Source organism: Scardinius erythrophthalmus (assembly GCF_964197995.2).
Source record: "Scardinius erythrophthalmus genome assembly, chromosome: 25".
Classification (NCBI taxonomy): Eukaryota; Metazoa; Chordata; class Actinopteri; order Cypriniformes; family Leuciscidae; genus Scardinius; species Scardinius erythrophthalmus.
Window position 1 is genome coordinate 15,735,629 of NC_138245.1, and position 20,413 is coordinate 15,756,041.

Genomic DNA, 20,413 nt, shown 5'->3' on the forward strand with positions numbered 1-20,413 from the left:
TCTTGGAGAGAAATGGCATAAGTTCACTAGAATAATTATTTCCCTTATCATCTGCAGTCTGGTCATAATGTTTGGAAAGTAGTTCATTGGAGGAAAAGTGATGAGACTGATTCGAAGTGAATAGGCAGAGAGGAGTTTTGCAAAATGGCTTCGGAATGCTTTGCATAACACTAAGCTCATATTAAAAATGTTATTGTTCAGTTAATATCTATGAATTTCTTCTTAGCATGGACATATCTCGGTTTGATTTTTCAATTGTAGAACGCAAGTATTCACCGCAAGTAAGTAGTAAGTAAAAGCAAATATTGATTTTTCAATTTCATTGGCATACTTTCTGAGTCACGGGTTTGGAGTCAACAAAGTTTTCAAAATCTTTCTAAAATGAAGTGTTGAAGTGCTCCTTATAAACTAACGAAAGGAAGTTTTTATGAAGCAAACATATTTGGTCCATTAACTGATTCTGTTCATTTATTATTGCATAATCTTGGGTTGTCGTTTCAACTATCCACACTCAAAGTACATTAATTGAGTCAAATCTGAGATGTTTTTGATGGTCGTGTTTATTCACCTCAGGTGCCATTGAAGGTCCATAAAGCCATTTTGAGGTTTGCGATAAATTGATAGACAATGCTTGAATGACCAAAATAATAATAATAATAATAATAAAAAATATTGGTTATGTGAGACTCCCAAGATCATTTAAGAAAATGCACATATTGATCAAATCATTGATCATATCCTACATCCAAAGCACCTTAAATATGAATGCACAACCTCCTGTTTATCTGATATGCTAATTCTATCCCCTATCCTGCAGTGTGATCACAACAAAGAAGAAAACTGTTTAACATCAGCACTTTTCTAGATTCTTTTCATTACATTCCCACATTGTCTAAAAGTCCACCTTTGTGGCCCTACGCCTCCCCACCAATCGTTTTCTGTCTCTCAATAAATTGATAATGGCTCATGCTTCGACGCAAAGAGACACACGATGTCCTCATTAGCATGCTAATTGAATGGAATACCATCCAGTCAAAGATGCATAGAGACTGTTTGTGGATGAATTACTTCCAATTGAAAGGCGTGATAAAAGTTTTTTTTTTTTTTTTTTTTACAAAGTGATTGTTTCCCTCTTTTGTGTTGATTTGTCAAACTTTGACTGATTAAACAGTTACAAATGAAATAATTTATTATATATCAACCAGCTTTTATTCTGCCAAAATCAATATCGCATGCTTTTATCCCAGTCCCACAGTGCTATATTATTAACCAAATGATCAAACGTAAAGATTTTCATTGGAGTCGTCACTTTTTGCCCCTACGTGTCATAAAATCTCTCGCCTGCACTCTGTTATATGACCTCTTGCCTCTAATTGTACATGCAGTTTTTTTAGTCATCTTGGATTGCTGGAATTGTGCAATTTATCTTTTAAAGATGCTGTGTTGGAGGCATCAGGTATCCACAACACTTTCAATATTTTGAGACATTTTAACAACACTATAAATCACGTTAGAGCTATGGAGGTAATACTTTCCACTTATCTTGCTTTGCAGCTGTCTTTGGAATAGAGATGCCAGTGCGGTGATGTTTTGAATGGGTGCTCTGGAACCAATTATAATAAAGGAAGTACTTCTTTTGGGATTACAGAGTGAAACACAAAGTAAATTGAGAGACTTTTCATTGTTTAATTGGGTATTGTTGCAGCAACATGTGCGTGACTGTCTATTTTAAACTGAAATTGCACCAAGAGAAAAGACAAATGATAAGGTATAAGTTTTTGTGTGAGGAAACCTAAGAGTTTTGCCCTGATGTGGATTGGTGTAATTTGATTGTAATTGGGAGTAGTGAAAAGCAATTTTTTCTTAAGGTTTGTCTTTAGCCCAGTTGTTCCCTACAGGCTATATGATGTATCCCTGTTAAGTTAATTGTTAAATGCTTTTTATCTTTAAGAATTGAGATTATCAAATTTATTAAAATGCCCTGTTTAAGACACTGATAGTGATCTCAATATTACATTTAATCTCAAACTTGCCATAACAGCTATCATAACCAGACTCTCTTATGTAAACATCTTTTATTATTATCATTGCAGATTAGGTATTTTAAAACCTGTTAAGCTTTGAGTAATCCTCTCTAAAAATCCACGTCAATTGCACCCAAGTAAAAGTCAGTAGTCTCTTTCATATAATCATTTATTCAGACAGCAAAGGAGTTTGTAGAGCTGGAAATGTAGGTCACATATACACAACTTTGCCACAAAGAGAATTTCATAATGTAATTTTTTCAAGTTTAAATCAGATTTTACTATGATTGTAAAGGTGAGACATGCTAGATGATGATCAAGGCACGTTCCCCCCCCCCCCCTCTTTTTAATATTCATGTGTCCTGAGCGTTATACATCAACACATGCCGTTATCTCTGACAGATAAAGGACGCCACATCTTTTGCTCTTAGTAATAATCTTGGGATTTTGTTTAGGCTCACCTTCTTCCCACGCTATACCTCATATTAGTTCACATAAATCTGACCTATATAAAATCTGACAGCACAATTGTATTCAGATCTAAAATATATTTAGAGAAAATCAGTATAGCATGTAATCCTCTTTGAAAAAAGTCCATTTTGATTATAGAGAAATCCAGATTTCTACACAAGCAAATGTGTTTATCAAAACCTTTGAGTTATCTTTGAGTTTGGAAATCTTTTTTGCTTTTTTGCATTTAGGACCTCTACTCAATAGAGTTTACAATGGATGTCGCATCACAACGACATGGTGTAAAAAAATGCAGTGAATTGACAATCCATAAGTTGAAGGCTCAATTTCCACTGATTTCAATTTCACTTCAAGTGCAGCATCAGAGCCACAGTCTCTTTCAAAGTGAGTCTGTTCACTCTGCGACCATCTTAGGAATGCACTCGGACAGCTATTTTTAGTCATGCAAGTGCAGCTCCTATGTAAATTAATTGAGGCTATCCATAATTGTTTTTCTTATTTTTAAAAGAGCGAAAGCTGAGCACAAGTTTCACGACGGCTACCATATTACTGCCGTTTCTGTCTGGAGCTACAATCGCAGTGTCATCAAACAAGATCAAACAATGACTTTGCAGATTGATGATTGGCTCTTTTATTTGAAAGGCGGGGCTTGCTTTACTAGAGCAGCCATATTGGGTTTTATTTCTTCCTATTTCTCCCATTCATTGTAATTGCACATCTCTTATCTGTCCTTCATCTGTAGTGTAGATGCCTGTTTTTTTCTCACTGGGTTTACAAAGTGCATTTTGTTTTATTGTAACTTTTGTAGTAAAAAAATAAAAAAATAACAGTCTAGCCAAATGTGAATTGCTGTTCTCGGGTAATCATCTGCCTCTGCACATATAATACCAGCAATATTATATTTGCATTTTAACTCTGCAGAACTGGAATTCAAGCCACCTATATGTGTGGCATTTCATTTTCAATCAATGCACACTAACTTTCTTTTTTATGAAATACTCTTTAAAAGGCTCTTTCTCCAAGATGAAAAACATTCAAAGTATTTACGCTGTTTGAAATGGTCTGAAAAACTTGGCTTTGCCTCAGACTCACTATAAGTGCTGGTCAAAACATCTCTGTGATTGACGACAACAAAATAAGAGTAGCTGAAAAACAGGGGTCTGACATTCTTGGAAACCCTGTGAATGATAGATTACTGACCTTAGCAGTGCCGTGATCAATACTGTAAAAAATCAATCGAAAGAACCAAGGATTGTGTTTTAGACTCACCCGCATCTGATAACCCCTACATCTGATAATGCAGCCCAGCATGCTTTTGTCATTCATACTGTTTCCTGAATTCCTTCTCCTGCATCGACCGAGAGCTGCTGATCTCACTTGAATTTATCTCCCAGTATAGCCAATCACACACACAGACACAGACACACACACACACACACATAAACAGGAACAGAAGGCAAGGCCACCGAGGGTGGACTCTTCTGTGACAATCATGTGGCAGGACCGAATGCACAGTTGCCCCCAGCAGTCCATTGGGCTGTAACTCTTCATCCTGTGGCGCCACGGTTCTGTCACTCAACACTTCATAAAAACCTGGTCGGGTCCCCAGCACAATAACATCATCCACCATTCTCTAGATTAGACCCTTTTCGCTGGGATTTCATCAAGATAATGCATGTTTTGTGTGCGTGCCATGACACGCTAATTGCAAGCCATTAGTGAAATCATTTGGCAAGCTTCAGAGGAAGGCGTCTTATGCATACAATCTTAGATTTCTGTAACAGTGAGTTCATTGTTACCCCACTCTGTTCAACACAAATAGGGCTTTCTGTTACCCACAATTTATCTTCCTGTATTTGGTTTTTGAATGAAAGGAAGATAGATTACTCTTTTGTGATTAATGGACATTGTTTTTTTTTTTTTTTGCTTACACACTAAAAGTGGCAATTGAGGCCCACTCAGTGAAACCATTCACTCATACACCTAATACACCAAAAGTACAAGCACATCATCTGCTTTATACTCAGTTTGAAATTGAAAAACAAAACTTTTTGAAAAATGCTAAACAGTTCTCTACATTAGGCTATACACTCTTTCAAAACTATGAATGCTCTTGTGTTTCATTTGGAAAACACTGCCATTTAAATGCCACACTCATTTACCGATTACCTACACCCAATGAGCATTTGTGAAATCACTTATACCTAATTTGTTCACTTAGAAATCAATACTCTGTGTTTTGAGAATGAAATTATTTCTATCCCCTTGCATTAGTTTATTTTGTAAATATATAGTGAATATGCATACAAGTCAAGTTACCTTTATTGCTGTAGTGCTTCATACAATACAGAGTTTCAAAGCAGCTTCACAATAGTAACAAATTCAAATTCTGCTGTAAATCAGCTCTCTAACAAGCCCCATAGGGCCCTACTTTAACGATCTAAGCGCATGGTCTAAAGCGCAGGGCGCAAGTGCAGTTCGGGCGCGTCCGAATACACTTTTGCTAGTTAAACGACAGGAAAAATGGTTGGCGAGCCAGGCGCATGGTCTAAAAGGGTTATCCCTATTCTCTTAATGAGTAATGGGTGTGTTTTGGGCTTTACGTGCAATAAACCAAATCAGAGTCGTATCTCCCATTCCCTTTAAATGCCAGTTGCGCTCGCACCATGGCGGATTCGCTATTTTTCTATTTTCGAGTATACACGCGTTGTGGACTCGCCTATAGGTGCACATTACTAACGCGCTCTTTAAATAACAAAAACAATATTGCGCCATTGACTTTAGACCAGGTTTCAGTTGGTCAATGACTTTAGACTTTAGACTTTAGGCCATTGACTTTAGACCAGGTTTCAGTTGGTCAATGGCGCAGTCTATTTCAGTTGCCTCAAAATAGCAATGCGCCTGAACACACCTCGTTTTCAGACCAGCACGCCCATAGGCGCACAAATGGGCGCAAACGCATTTGCTTTTTAAACAACGTGGAGCAGGACATGAAAATGATAACTGCGTTGGACTGAAAATAGCAAAAAACACTTGCGTCGCGCTTGGCGCTGCATTGCGCTAGGTGTAAGATAGGGCCAATAGTGTCATTATTCAGCTCATGTCTGTTAAGTGTTGATTCAGTTCAGTTCAATAACTGTAAAGTTCATCAATTGTCCATACATACTGTATATACAGTGTATTTGTGCATGTTCGTGTGAGTCCTATGTCCGACTCCTGTACACTCCACTGCACACTGAACATGCAATAGACAGAAAATAGTAGTGTTTTGCATTTGTCATATCCGTGTGTAGTTTGGTGTGTATATGGGTAATCATTTGATGGATTGTGTGTAGAGTTAAATATGCAAAAACAGCAGTTTTAGAATAGATAGTTTCAATCAGGGTGTTTTTGCAAGAGATGTGCGATGTTTTGCATGTAGAGTTTGTGTGTAGAATTTCGAGAAAAGGAGCCATAGTTTCAGAAATTGTGTAAGCAATAAAAAAAAAAGAGCTAAAATTAACACTATAAATTACTATAAATTTCCTTGTCATTTGAGGAGTAACATATAGATTATAAAATAAAATGTTAGTAATACGTATGTAACTATCCGTCACTTATTTATTTGCCAAACAATTGTAGTTTTCTTCAAATCTGCCAGTTATGGTGGGTTTCGGATTCCACAACAGCTTTGGCCCCTTTTGATGCATCATCAACATTGTTCAGCATTCTCATTGGTTTGCTGGCATATGGGTGATTTCATGCCCAAGGAAAACTGTCCACGAATGTGCTGTCGCTGACAGATCTCGATCACCACAAATCACGTCATATTTGATACAAAACTAACTAGACTAAATCAAATTTGAAAAAAGAGTCATATTATTAATATTTACAAAAAAATGTATGAGCCATTAAAGACAGGCCTACTGTGACTGAGTTGTTAATCACATAATACCATTTCAGTCATGACAACTCTCGGGATAATTTATAAAACATTAATGAAAATTAAATGTACATAGGTTTGGTTTTGTGCTAAGGTTGCTGCTGCAGAGCAAGTATGACTTGCTTCTGCTAAATGCTCGGAGCATAAATTAAAGGAAACATGTTGCTGCTGCTAGAGAGAGGGAAACCCCCCTGAAGCAGATCTAGACAGGTGGTGCTGGGGAGGTGGAGGGCTAGAAAGAGAACTCTCTTAGCGCGCAGCGACAGTGCATTTGTTTGGATGCGTTGAGGTTATATAGGGACATAGAAATGAATATGTGAAATCGTTTGGCTGGGAACATAACATTTGAATGAACCAATCCGAACGCGGATAGAGTTTCATAGCTGAACTATTCATATGTGTTTGTAGATATACATATATTATATATACGTATACATACTGTGATTCTTTTCAAGTCTACGACAGCATGATGAGCACTGCAAAAAGTATCTCAAATTATTGAACATCTGGAAGCCTGTCTCGACTTCACAGTATCGAAGGTCGAGTTCTACCAATAACCAATGAGGTATAGTACTCACAAATATAGTTAGTTGAAGTCTGAACATTTCTCTTGCATTCCCAATCGTGTCTTTTATGTTTTAGCACTTTTTTTTAGTAGTTTGAGAAACAGAGTTTGGGAGCAAAGCAGTGATTGCACACTCCCATTTTGCCACTGGCAGAAACATAACATTTCTTTCATGTAAGAGTTTCACTTTAATGTCTAACTTCACTTAAACACAATCCAGTGCCCATTTCACAGTAATAAAAAGGAGCTCCTGCCCTCTTTGTCTCTTATATGTGTTGCAAGCGCTAAACACTAAAATGTAGTCATTAAACCATGGGGTTTTTCCTCACAGAATGAAGTGAAATTACTGTACTTCTGTAGTAAATGCAGCTCACATTGTGTTATATCAGTCATGCATTCACTCAGATTTGATTGCCTACGTTCACTGTAATCATGACTGGGCAAAAAAAAAAAGGGGGAAAAAAAAGACATGTTTTACTTCTATAATGAGTTTTGTAGCAATTTGTGGACCATTTTCCAGCCAAATGCATTGCATTTGAAACGCCACAGTGCCTTTCACTAGATTAAGTAATTTACTTGCATTAACCATCTTAGATTTGTGCTTAACCACACAGAGATCTCATCGATTGAATAAAGAGCAAAGCACAGGTGATCACAGATGTTGGAGAGCATTCATCACCATAGCATGTGCGGAACGGCAGAGCTCTTCTCCCACACCGGAGGCCACAATGTGATTTCAGGCGCTCCATTCCTGTATTAGTGATGCTGTCTGCACAAGCACATGGTTTATCACTTCAGCTGGCAATCAATTAGTTACCAATCAATAGCCTCTCACTGGCCAACAGGCAACAAATTAGCGGCCTCTCTCCTCGCACTACACTTGTTTATCCCGTGAACTTGTTTTTCATCGGGAATCTAACCTGCTCCGCTGCCAGCGAAAGCTCAAAGTTTTGCCACGTGTATCCAGGTGTTTAAGTAAACAAATATTTTATGAGAAAAACATTTAAGCCTTTTCAGTACTAGACAAATGTATGTTTGTGTGTTAAAAAAGGGTCACTTAGAGGGAGGCACAAAAACAGAGTACACGCTAAAAGCTGTTAATTACTGGTATTCATTTAGAAAGCAGTGATGTCCATTTCTGTCATTTGAAGTTAATGACTAGTTGCTGTACAACAGGAGAAACTGAGCTCCGTAGCATCAGGATTATATGTTCTTATTCAGTGGTGGTGTTTCACGGTGGCAATTCCCCCTGGCCATACAACAAAGACATTCCCAAGTAACCACATTAAATCTAAACAAAATGTGTAAAAAAATCCACCATACTAAAAGAGTCCACAACATGTCCACGACAATTTTTGGGACCTTTAAAAGGTGTGTTTAAAGTTTCTTTGTGTTCTTTAAAGGGGTCATATAATGCCATTTTTGTACAATCTAATATGATTCTTTAGGGTCTAAATTAAAAGTTTGTAATATAGTTTAATTAAAAATTCTCATTAGTATTGTAAGAAAACGCTCATTTTACCTGGTCAAAAACAGCTCTGTTTTCAGCACGCCGTTTAAGTGCATGTGTCTTTAAATGATAATGAGCTTTGCTCACCCCACCCCTCTGTTCTGTGCGTACACCGTACACAGTTTTAATAACACAATAACCATAATGCGTTGTTCATTATAAACGTGGGATTATGAATTATATTGAGAATGTCGTACATACTGTAGAAAACATGCCGTAATGTACCCTGAGTGTAAACCTTAGACGCATTCATCTTGAAGCTTGTAAGCGATTTGCAAAGATTAATATAAATATTAATATAAAGGTTAATAAAACGTTACACTCACGTCTTCTGGGGGTTCAGCAGGAACAGGTTGGTACCGATCCTTTTTTTCAGGAGCAGCTTCTTAGCAAAACCAGCTTTACTGACCCTCGTTTGAAATGATTTGCGCAAACATAAAAGCGTGGATGTTGATCGTGGGGAATCCCCGCGAGGGAATCCCCACGTTAATGCTTCGGGCATATTGCCTTCAAAAACAAAACTCAGCCACTGCGTCTTCAGTGGTTAGGATTTAGGAACATCAAAATGACTGCTGTGTTCCTTATTACACCCAAGAACAGAACACCACAATCGATTAGACGCCATTCTGCTCCAGCATATCAACAATGCACTATGATGACAGACAGCTCGCTCACGAGCGAGGGCGGGTCTTATTTGAAACGCTGCTGTTAATCATACAATCGTGGGAGGGGCGTCAATTTTGTGATGTCACAAAGTCGAACGGCTTGATTTAAGACAGGGGAAAACATAAGAAGATTAAAAAAAAAAACACTGGATGGATTTTTAGCATTTTATGATGGTTGTGTACAGGCACTGCCAACACACATTTCAGTACAATCAACTTGTAAAAGTGCATGTACCATTATATGACCCCTTTAAGGTCCAAAGTTTTCGCACGTAAAAAAATTAATACGACCTCACGTTGTGTCAATCACGTTTACACACTGAATCCAAAACTTTCCTCTGTCATAAGAAAAATCGGTTAATTCAAGTGCTGAATTAATACTCACACAGGTCAGTTTATTAGACAAATGAAACTTGTGAGGTAACGCTTTCACTTGCTCTACACTATCACACTAAACTACATTTGAGTGTGTTGAAAGTTATTCTTATTAATGTTATTCTATGTGTTAGTTTGTCTGTATGAGACTAGCAGTAAGGTAGATCAACATTAGAATAACATACTGATCATATTCTAACATTTCATCATGTTGAGCGATATAACATTGAGTAGTTTTATGTACATTTGTGCGTCTCTGTCAAGTCGAAGTTTGTCGCGGACGCGGAGCTCTCAGCATATCGAAAATGCCACGCTGATATTGAACCTCGTTTTAGTTCTCCTTTTGTCCCAAAGTCTGCTTGCCATGGTCCATATTGTTTGAACGAACCAACAACAGTGTGAGCGTGCCGCTAGACGTAACGCAGTTGTCCACGTCTGTCGCCATGGTTACTATGGCAGTACGAGTGGAAACAAGGGATAACGCGAATATTACGTCATTGACAGGCAACAAGTGAAAAGGGACGAGCCATTCTTTTAAATTGGAATTTCTCTGAAATTAAAAATTTATATTTCAAATCTATAAATAATCTATATTTTAAGTTCACAACTACAGGAAATATATCACACTGTGCAAGTAATTTTTGGATATTTTATTAAAAAATTCTTATATATTGTACCTTTAAGTGACTTTAGTATGTTGACAGCTAATCCAAAAAGACATGTGATTAAGTTATGCAATTAACTGCGAGTGTGCAACAACAGTGTTCCAAACTGGAAGTCAAATCTTGATTTATTCACTGAGAAAATTAAATTTATGTATGAATTAATAGGAATTCTCTGGCTTGAGGATCGACGGTGGGTGTGATTGTGTTTTTATATGGTCATGTAAAATCTGCCATGTGATTTCTACAGTTTTTAAAAAAAATATATATATATTTTAGTTGACAAAACACAGGTAAAGAACTACACTACCCACAATCCTGAATCCAATCAAGAGAAGTCACCATTAAGATCGTACAGCAGCGCCCATCATGAGAAACCTCCCATATTCTTATGAATTATCCCTAGAAACCTACAAAATGTTCAGATCTGTTCTTCTAAAAAAAATTTGGATTATCTTTAATGAGCATTCTCATGAGCTGTTTTCCCCCCTGTTTTGTCCCCCTGAATGCCAATACACTTCTTATTTATGTGTAATTGCCACTGCAGATACTTTCAGACGATCTCAGTATTATTGTTTCAATTTAAATTGGATGCATTAGGCAAGAAATTTGCTCATCCATTTGTCTTTCCTCTCACGTTAAAAAGCTCCAGTGCGCCACCATCTGTGCAGCAACTGCAAACTTCTCACATTATCCACAGTGACACCCATCTTGTTTTTTCTTAAATAATCTCAGTCTTATTCATCTATTTTGTCTCTTCTTTTTATAAATGTATCAGCAGTTCCAATTCCACTTCTCTGCAAATGTAATTTCCAAAGGTCACCTTCTCTGAGAATAAATTATCTCCACAATGCAAGGTCATTCTCCGTCTTTCAGAACGAGATAACAGTTTTGTTCACATATTTGCCCCTCCCTCTCTCTCGCTCTCTCTCTCTCTCTCTCTCTCTCTCTCTCTCTCTCTCTCTCTCTCTCTCTCTCTCTCTCTCTCTCTCTCTCTCTCTCTCTCTCTCTCTTTTTCTTCACACAGCATTCTCTCTGCCCGCTGTCATTTTATCTTCGTACTGTGAAAAAATTCAGTTTGATGGCATGTTTTGTCAAATACAAATATTCATTTTGCAGCTGTGCAATTATCTCAGGTTCCTCTTATGCAGTGATTTTGCCATTTATTGATTCAGAAAAAAGAACAGCTTTAGCACACAGCCTCTAACTAAAATAACTGTATACAGTGAATAGTGGGAAACATTTAGGAAAGTGTCTAGCCATTCTAGGTGTTATGGACTATGGACAATATTATGAAATTATAAAATAAACTCTCATAAAACACTCCCGTTATTTTAATTTATCCAAAGTGTACATACTGTACATCTGGAGAATTCTATATAGACAGTTTATGTGAAGACGTAATTTTTTAACGGTGTAAAAATAAAATAAATTATAATAATACAACTGATGATAATAATAATAATAATAATAATATCATATAATATTCAGTTGTATTATTTATTTTATTTTTACAAAGTTATAAGCTTGAAATAAATGAAGGCATGGTAAGAACAATTGTCTTCATTAAATTGCCCTGAAATGCTAGGACAAAAGCCTGTTATTGAAGAAACACGGTCTATGCCTCTGATCTTTCTCAAATTATTGTGCACATGTACAATCTTTCTTTTTGCTACCTCTGATCATGTGTGGGTGGCATGTAATAGGATGTGGACGTTCTCAGTCATGGGGTCACAGTGATCACAATGGCATGGTAGTCTGCTCATTTGCTAATGGTCTTTAGGCAATGCTGTTTGTTTCACATCAGCTTGAGTGGACGAGCAGCTTCATTTGCTGTGGCTGTCTGCCAGTGCATCTCTCTCTCTCCTCACTTACCCACAGGTCTATTCAAGCTCAAATATATAAACAATGATTTTGCCATCTCGTTATCATTGCAGACAGAGAAATTAAATATTGATTCTCCTCACGGGGAAAAGGAATTGCAGTGCAGAAATTACCTATTCTTCCTCTTTCTCGCCGCTCCCAAGCTGTTTGCTGTCACATTTTTACCTCAGGAATTTGTGGCTAATTTTGACTTTAATGACTTTTGCTGCCTATGAAGATGAAGGAGTCCACTTTTTTCCAGAATGAAGCACCGAATGTTACAGTAATCCATGCACAGCGCAAAAGTAGACACACAAGGGAGAATAATGTGCAAGGGCAGGTATAATTATTGTACAAATCATTTTGCCACATAATTAATATTAATGAGTCAAGCAAGCTGATAATGCATTGTAGTATGTTCCCCATCTATTTTTCAGGCCACTATGTTCCTGTGGACCTAATCATGTATGAATGAAAAATAAGTGTTGTGTTTCACAGGAACACTAACTATTTACAAGAACATACAACTATAACAATCATGTGGTGCATCATATTATCTACATCTTCATCTCATTCTTATTTTTTTTAACAATAGCAATATGTGAGAACAATATTATTGGCATTATTGGGTTTGTTCTCTTGTTTATTGTATATTTGTGTTTGTTTGTTTTTGGTTGGTTGAATATTAATGTGGCATGCTAAACTGATGGGTAAAGCTCCTAAATATATATATATATATATATATATATATATATATATATATATATATATATATATATATATATATATATATATATATATATATATATAAATTTTTTTTTTTTTGTCTAAGAAGTACAGTCTGTTTTTTTTGTAATATGTATAACACACATAATTGAATATAATTATAGAGTTAAACTATGTCAAACAAATCTATTCTGGATACAATTTGTGTTTGTCTATGTGTTAAATAAGTTGTGTTTTGAAGCATGTAACAAAATCGTTTTTTGTTCCTCAGCGGTAGACACTGTTTTTCAGGGCCTGTCTGATATGAATTACTCTGATGACTGTTTTTGGTCACAGTTGATTTTGTATCACTGCAGCCTGTATTTTCCCTTCCATTATGCTTTCAAACTGTGTTTGTATAGATTTACATTGATTTTGGCTCTGTCAGTCATGATTTGCACTTGTTTGAGGTTTACGTAGCTGCATGTATTTCTGTGAACGTTGACAAACAGTAATATACATATACTGTAGCTCATGTCAGTTGCTGTACAACAGAACAGAATCTGTTCATTTAGCAGTAGTTTTGCAATCAATACAGTTTAATCTGTAGGTCATTAAATAGCCAAGGGCCAGTTTCAACCAAAACAGATTAATCCTAAACCATCACTCAATGAGAAATCAATATCAGTTTAGGATTTAGGCAGGGCTTTAGTGATGCGCAATTATATGCAACTACAAATTAGATTTAAAAGCACATTATTATTGTTGTGTTGAAACAAGAACAATCCTACAGTTGGGATGCTGAGCTATTAAATAAAAAACATATTTAGAATACCTTAATACTCATGTTTTGTTCACATGATATATTAAAAATACGTTAACACATTCAAATCACACGCCAGTGAAAAATACTTTTCAATCCCATTTATGTCCCATCACAATATATCTCTTATAGTGATACTTTTTTAATAAAAGTTCCTCACTTAAATGCCTTCCTCACATATCATTCTATAACATACTTCATTGCTGTATTCATCTCTGTATAAATCATTGTAGAAGGTCTACTGGAGTCATTCTGGTCACTATAGTAATATAGTAGGCAACATGATCGCATTCTGATTGCTGTATATCCTCACAATGTCAAATTGTTAGCATGCATGTGTGTTTATCTTTCAGAGACATTCGATGAGTTGCAGTAGAGGAGGTGGTTGTCCTGGTCCGAATGTCAGCTCACTGCAGACACCTGGAGATACCAGCTTTTTCTCTAACCAGCTTGCTGTCCCCACAGTGGAGTTCACATACTCAGAGTTCCCTAAAATAGAGGTACATGCACATACACATGCAAATGTGTGCAATATAAGCACATTGATAATCCAATCATTCATTTAATTCACTGTAAGTTCAGATGACTTTAACAATGAGCAACCATTCCCTGCACAAGTGTCCTCAGATAGGGGAAATGTTTTCAAGAGGCTGACAAATAATAGCCTATTGGACACCATGCGTTTCAAATGCTCGAAATGTTCCCATATCCGAACACTAGCTTTAGACACAAAGAGGAGATGTATTTTAGATTTTATGTCTTGATATTTTATCATATAATGTGATTTATATCATATATTTAAATATGATGCTTTCATGATAAATATAGTATGGCGATTATCTCAGACACCCAATGTAATAAATTATGTTGAGTATTTGAATCTAACCCATAGACTGTAAAAAATATGGACAAAGCGTCTGTGACGTCACCCATAGACTTTCCGAAGAACGGTTTTGAGGCCGTTTATGGGGGTATGGGCGGCGCCATCTTGGAAAATCTTGGGAAATCCTAACCCCGCCCACCTTCTGGCCAATCCATATATGGGTAAAGGATGCGAGTCCGGTTATTCCAAGTACAGAACAGCGCGTCACTCAGCTTACTCTGCTACTCCGGTTATCTCTGTATGTATATTTTAGGCAAAAATAAAACGAAATATGTTATAAAACATCACACTAACTCTTTTAGTTTTCATTTAAAGAAATCTTAAACATTATAGCCACACAAATGTGGTTCAGGCAACGTGTATTGATTATATTCACTGCATATAACGTTAGCCTATTTATAACAAAACCAAATATAAAACACAACCCTGCCTCTTTTCATTTAAATATAATATAAAAATATTAAACATTTTAATATGTTCCAGGCAATATGTGCATTTGTACTAAACAACAGATGTTGCAGTAAACAACATTACAGATCATCTTTGTTGTATTAAAATTTAAAATGACAAAACTCAACTCAGTCTCTTTTTGTTAAATTTCAGTTTTATCAATATTAGCCATTATAAAAGTATAAGTAAAAGGTACAAGAAGCTATACAAATAAAGCAAACAATTCAGTCAAACATACAAAGTCAGCGCTCTAGTCTAACCATACAACGGTAAAGTTAAATAGCTTATAAAGTTATGAAACTTCCCCTCAGCCAAAACGATTGGCCAGGGAACAAATTATAGATTCACGAGACCAAAAATCGCCCGTTAGATATACACAAGACGAATTATATCTCATGTTTACCACTACAGAGACGCCAGAGTCAGCGGCAAACGTCCGAACGACTAGCCGAGGAAAGGCTGTTCCAGGCGGGGTACTGAGCACCGAGTACCCGTTAAAACTCTTAAAACTACATTTCATGATACAAAAACAGTAGTATCGTATTTCAACTGTATATTAAAAAATGGCACTTCTTATGTTGTCATTCTCCTTGGCGCAGCCTATGCTCGTTATCAGCTGTCAATCAAGCTGTCAATCAAAGTTAACCACGCCCTTATTTGTCATACATTTTATATCTAAATACGATCTAAACTAACGAGTTCCGATTCACCCCTCTCACAGTTGTCAGGCACTCAGAACCTATCGAAAAATACAATAAAAGTCCATGGGACCAACCTGTAAAAACATGAATTTCTGCTGTGAAAACGGACATTTTAACATGGTGGTCTATGGACATTTGCTCCCTTCTGGGACCTGCCCCTAGCAGATTTTCGATGTATGGCAGTTTTTCACACTTCCGGGTAGGCTTCATTTTTCAGATTAGAATGTTGCCGCTTGATCTTACCATGTCATCAATTGGAAAAGTCAGCTAGTTTTTTATTATCACATCAAACATTGTGCCTTTAGCCCTAACAGTAGAGAAGTGCTTTTTACCCCAAATACCATACTTTTACAGATTCTTTAGTCTGTACAAAACCTGTCTTAATGTATGGTAAATTTACCACTCTCATTTGCTACATAAACCTGTAACATAAGTATCATATCAACTTCATGTCAGCGATCAGCCAAATATCCACTCGCATAGTGAAATGTGGATGTTTAGAAACGTTTTTGTGTCATATGTAGAGTGAAAAGTTTAGAGTAAAATTTTATCAAATGGGCCTTTACCACTGTGTGCTTTTTGCCATATATACTCTACAAGAAAAGAAAAAAAAAAGACATAAAAATCAGTGTTGAAACCCTATTGTTTTATATGTATGTATACAGTGGTGCAATTATTGCTTTTGACTTGAGTGATCCAGTCCAATTGGATCACTTTAAAATTTAATCAGGTTTCACTCAGGCATCTATCCGGAGTTAGCAAGCATTCCCAGAGACCTGCAAGAGGCCTGACCCTAATGCTTTCCTACACTTCAGTGTGGATTCTTTGGTTTAGCACAGGCTGTCACATCGTTCCCCTGCACCCTCTTTGCCTCATTATGATACGTGAGGAGCAGTTTCCTGTCACATAAAATTACGTTCCATGTTCCTCTGTCACACAGAAGCACGGTCAAACCCCAGGACTCCTTTACAAGCGGCATCAATGTTGCTTTCCATCTGCCACAGCCCTGATGTCTTATCCGTTATGTCTTTTCAGATGTCACATGCGAGTGTATCCCAGGAGAAACAAGCTCTCTCTTCCTTTAAAATAAACACTCAGGAAGCTTGTCTACTCAAATTGCATACATATGTCCCCTCATTTTTTCATTGTACTTCATCTTAAATGTTTTTATGGTGCATTTTTGTACTTCCTCACCACAATGGAGATGTAAGAGTTAAACATTTCACACACAAAGTGACTGTTTTCCTCTCTCTGGACAGTACATCTTTCAGGCTCTGTCTCACGCTGTGGTGGTTGACACTTTCTGCATGCTGACTTGTACATCTGTCTCATCCAGCACACATGCCTGGCTAAGCATTTGCAGTGCAATGCTGGTGTGCTTTAAACTGTGAATGTAACCTTTTCTTGGCATTCAAGCCATCAGGCTGCATTAGCACTGGGGGTGGCTGGTGTGTTTTGGAACAACACGGTCTGTGCTGTGACATCCAGCTCCCAGCATCCCTACTTCTGCTCTGTGTCGTGTGCCTCCGCCCCAGGAGCCGTCGCTCTCCCTGCTAGCAAAATCAAAATGACGTGTGGGCCTTCATATGCTAACTATACTTGCAGTGCCCGTGAAAAGAAAAAGACTCTTTAATGTCAGTTAACTTAAATGTAAGTGAAACCAGGGTCATTATAGTGCAAAACACATAGAACAAAATTGTTAAACTTTAAAATGAAAATGAAAATGGAAAATACTAAAATAAAAACTAATTCAAAATATTTTAAGAAACTATAATAGAATCTCAATTTTACTAAAATAACACAGAGTTAAACATCTCTACTGGTGAACTGAATTACAATAAGAACATTTATTTCAAAAGTATTCACCCCTTAAAGTGTGTGATATATATATATATATATATATTGCAATAATTATATATAATTAAATATATAATTAAATAAATAATTATGAAAAATGTAAATACTTGGTATTTATGGAAATTATTGTCACAATCCATTGTGTTTTCTGTTTTGAAAGTCTGTTTTAGTCTCTTTCCATCGTTTCCTGTGTTTCCTTTCTGTTTACACTTGTCGTCATGGTTATTCATTGTATCATTGATTATCACACACCTGTTCCTCATTTAGTTAATTCGTTTTTGTGCAGGGGTGGAGTTAGGGATTGGCCAGGGTGGGCCAGAGCCACCATTGACCAAAGCCTGGCCACCCCGCTCACAATTGCTGTTTCTGTGTTTTTTTATCTTGACCTAAATTTAGTTTATTTAGAACTTTACGACCTCTTTACGGTCTCTATCTCTTTACGACCACAACACATAGGAGACTTTTCTGGTTCACCACAGTGCCAGGTTCAAATCAAACAAGAGAGTGAAAAGAAAAAGAAAAAAAAAAACAGAGGGAGACTCAGTGTCCGGCAAACAGTAGATATACGAATCGCTGAACAGTTGTGTAAATACAACATGATTAAATGTGGAGATGATTAACCCCCTAAGGTCGGCGGTATCGCCGGCTATACCAGCTCGCTTTTTTTTTTATCAGTGTAAAAGAAACTCATAAATAATCTGTTGACTTTGATTTTCCATTGGAGTTTCATACATCAATCGATTCTGTATTAATGTGTATTATTTTTGTGTATACTCACAATAAAAACAAAGTGTTGTGCTTTTTGCCAAATAAAGAAAAATAAACACGAAGCGAGTTCTGCCTTCTCTCTGTCAGTGTAGTCCATTCTGAAACACGTCCGACAATGAACAATAACTCAGCGAATACTCAGTCAAACAGACATACAAGCAGCGTCAAAACCTTTTTTTTTAAATATGTATTTGTTATATACAGAATACGAACGTCACCCTCAAATGTATCTGACATCTGTAAATGAGCTCACAAAATAAGGCACAAATTAAATGTAAGTTTTATGTAATTTAATGGACAAATAAATGTGGTGAGTCTTGTTCATTTGTACTAAAAAACAGGGACCATTTTACGTTAGTTTGCACAGTAAAAAATTGGAAATGGATCGCATATAATTATGTATAAATTTACAGATTTTATATTCTGGCATTTGTTTTATGCTAGCATATCACATTGTTACACATGGGGATTTAAAAGAAAGAATATTTTTTCCTTTGTTAAAGGTGGTATCAGCGATTTCAGGCCCAAACATAAATGATCACATTCATCTAATATTTCGCTAGCTGCACGCCCCATAAGCATGCTGTCAAAAAAACGCGTCTCTCTAGGTAGCCTAGGCTCTGAGATCTGCACACAAAAACAGTTGGTATCAACATCACTCAAAACCAAAATAAATAGTGTTCCAACCAATCATCGACAGGGGCGGGTGTTGTGAGGTTTTGCGCTCGTGCACGGCTGCCTATGACGGCTGCACGCGAAAACCTCACAACACCCGCCCCTGTCGATGATTGGTTGGAACACTATTTGTTTGGGTTTTGAGTGTTTGGCTAAAACGGGTGAAAACAACTGTTTTCGTGTGCAGATCTCAGAGCCTAGGCTACCTAGAGAGACGCGTTTTTTTGACAGCATGCTTATGGGGCGTGCAGCTAGCGAAATATTAGATGAATGTGATCATTTATGTTTGGGCCTGAAATCGCTGCTACCACCTTTAAAGCATGATAGAATTATTGCAGTTAATTTAGTTTGGCAACTAATTGAATGTTTAACATTCATTGTTTAATTTTTCAGGTGCAAGTATTTAAAACATATCTTACAGTCTTGTATTAAGAAAAAAATGTCAAATTCACTCAGTATTTCTTGATCTATTCCACCACTACCTCAATTATATTTATGTACAATTAATTGTATTCAGTTTTGTTGTAGGCACTAAAACAGTCCAGTATGCTACAGTCAAACTCAATTTTATGTTTGAATAATGAACATTTCTTTGCCACCACATGCTGCTATGAATATATCCTGGCTCTGCCACTGTTCTTGTGTATATATGCCCTCAGTTTCAGTACCTCGTTTATACATAGCACATTGTTCATTTAGTTGTCTCCTTTGGATTACTCTCTTTTGTTTGTTAAATAAAGTTATAAAAATAGATCCGTTTCGCCTCACCTCACCTCGTCTTCGTCCTCAGCCAATTCGTCACAGACCATCAGACCTCCGAAAGGATAAGTAATTTATCGCCCTTTATAATTTTTTAACGATGAGACTTTGAAATCATTATACTGGGTTGGAGTGAATTATTATAGCCCTTTAGATCTACCCGATATGAATGAAGGAACATGGAGGGAAGCTATTCTCTGGTGTCTGGAATGTTTTCACCCCCTGTTGATTTCGTCAATCACGACCACCGCAGATTTTTCTGATGACTTCCAGTGCTCAAGAGCTTCCTCCTCTGCTGGTTACATCCAGCTTCAAGTCTTCTTCGTTACTGCTGGTTACTCCCAGCTCCATGTCTTCTTTGTCGCCGATGTTTACACCAAGCCTCAGGTCTTCTTAGTCACCACGGTTCTGCCCAGCTACAAGTCTTCGTCTTCATTGATGGTTCAGACTACCCTCGAGTGTTCTTTGTCGCTGATGGTCCCGCCCAGCCTCCCATTCTCTCCTCCGCCAAGTAAGCCATCCAGTTCCTCAGTGTCGGCTTTGTTCGTCCCATTCAGCTCCTTGATTCCTCCTCCACCGTTAATTCTGCCCAGTGCAACCCCTCGAGCCTCCTGGTCTCCAGCATTGCCTTGGTGTGATGATCCCCTGGCTCCACCTCGGGCCTCCGAGCCCATTACTCCACCTTGGCCCGTCGACCAGTCGGCTCCACCTTGGCTCCTCCCTTCTCTGCATCCA

General features: G+C 37.2%; 1 protein-coding gene across 1 annotated transcript in view; it reads left to right on the top strand.

Moving 5' to 3' along the window:
- naaladl2 (N-acetylated alpha-linked acidic dipeptidase like 2) overlaps positions 1-20,413 on the top strand; it is a gene marked incomplete at both ends in the record, with an annotated part of 268,891 nt that overhangs the window by 197,158 nt on the left and 51,320 nt on the right. The window contains one exon of the mRNA XM_081357673.1: positions 13,939-14,085. Within this exon, the coding sequence (XP_081213799.1) occupies positions 13,939-14,085 (147 nt within the window). The remainder of the gene's footprint in view (positions 1-13,938; positions 14,086-20,413) is intronic.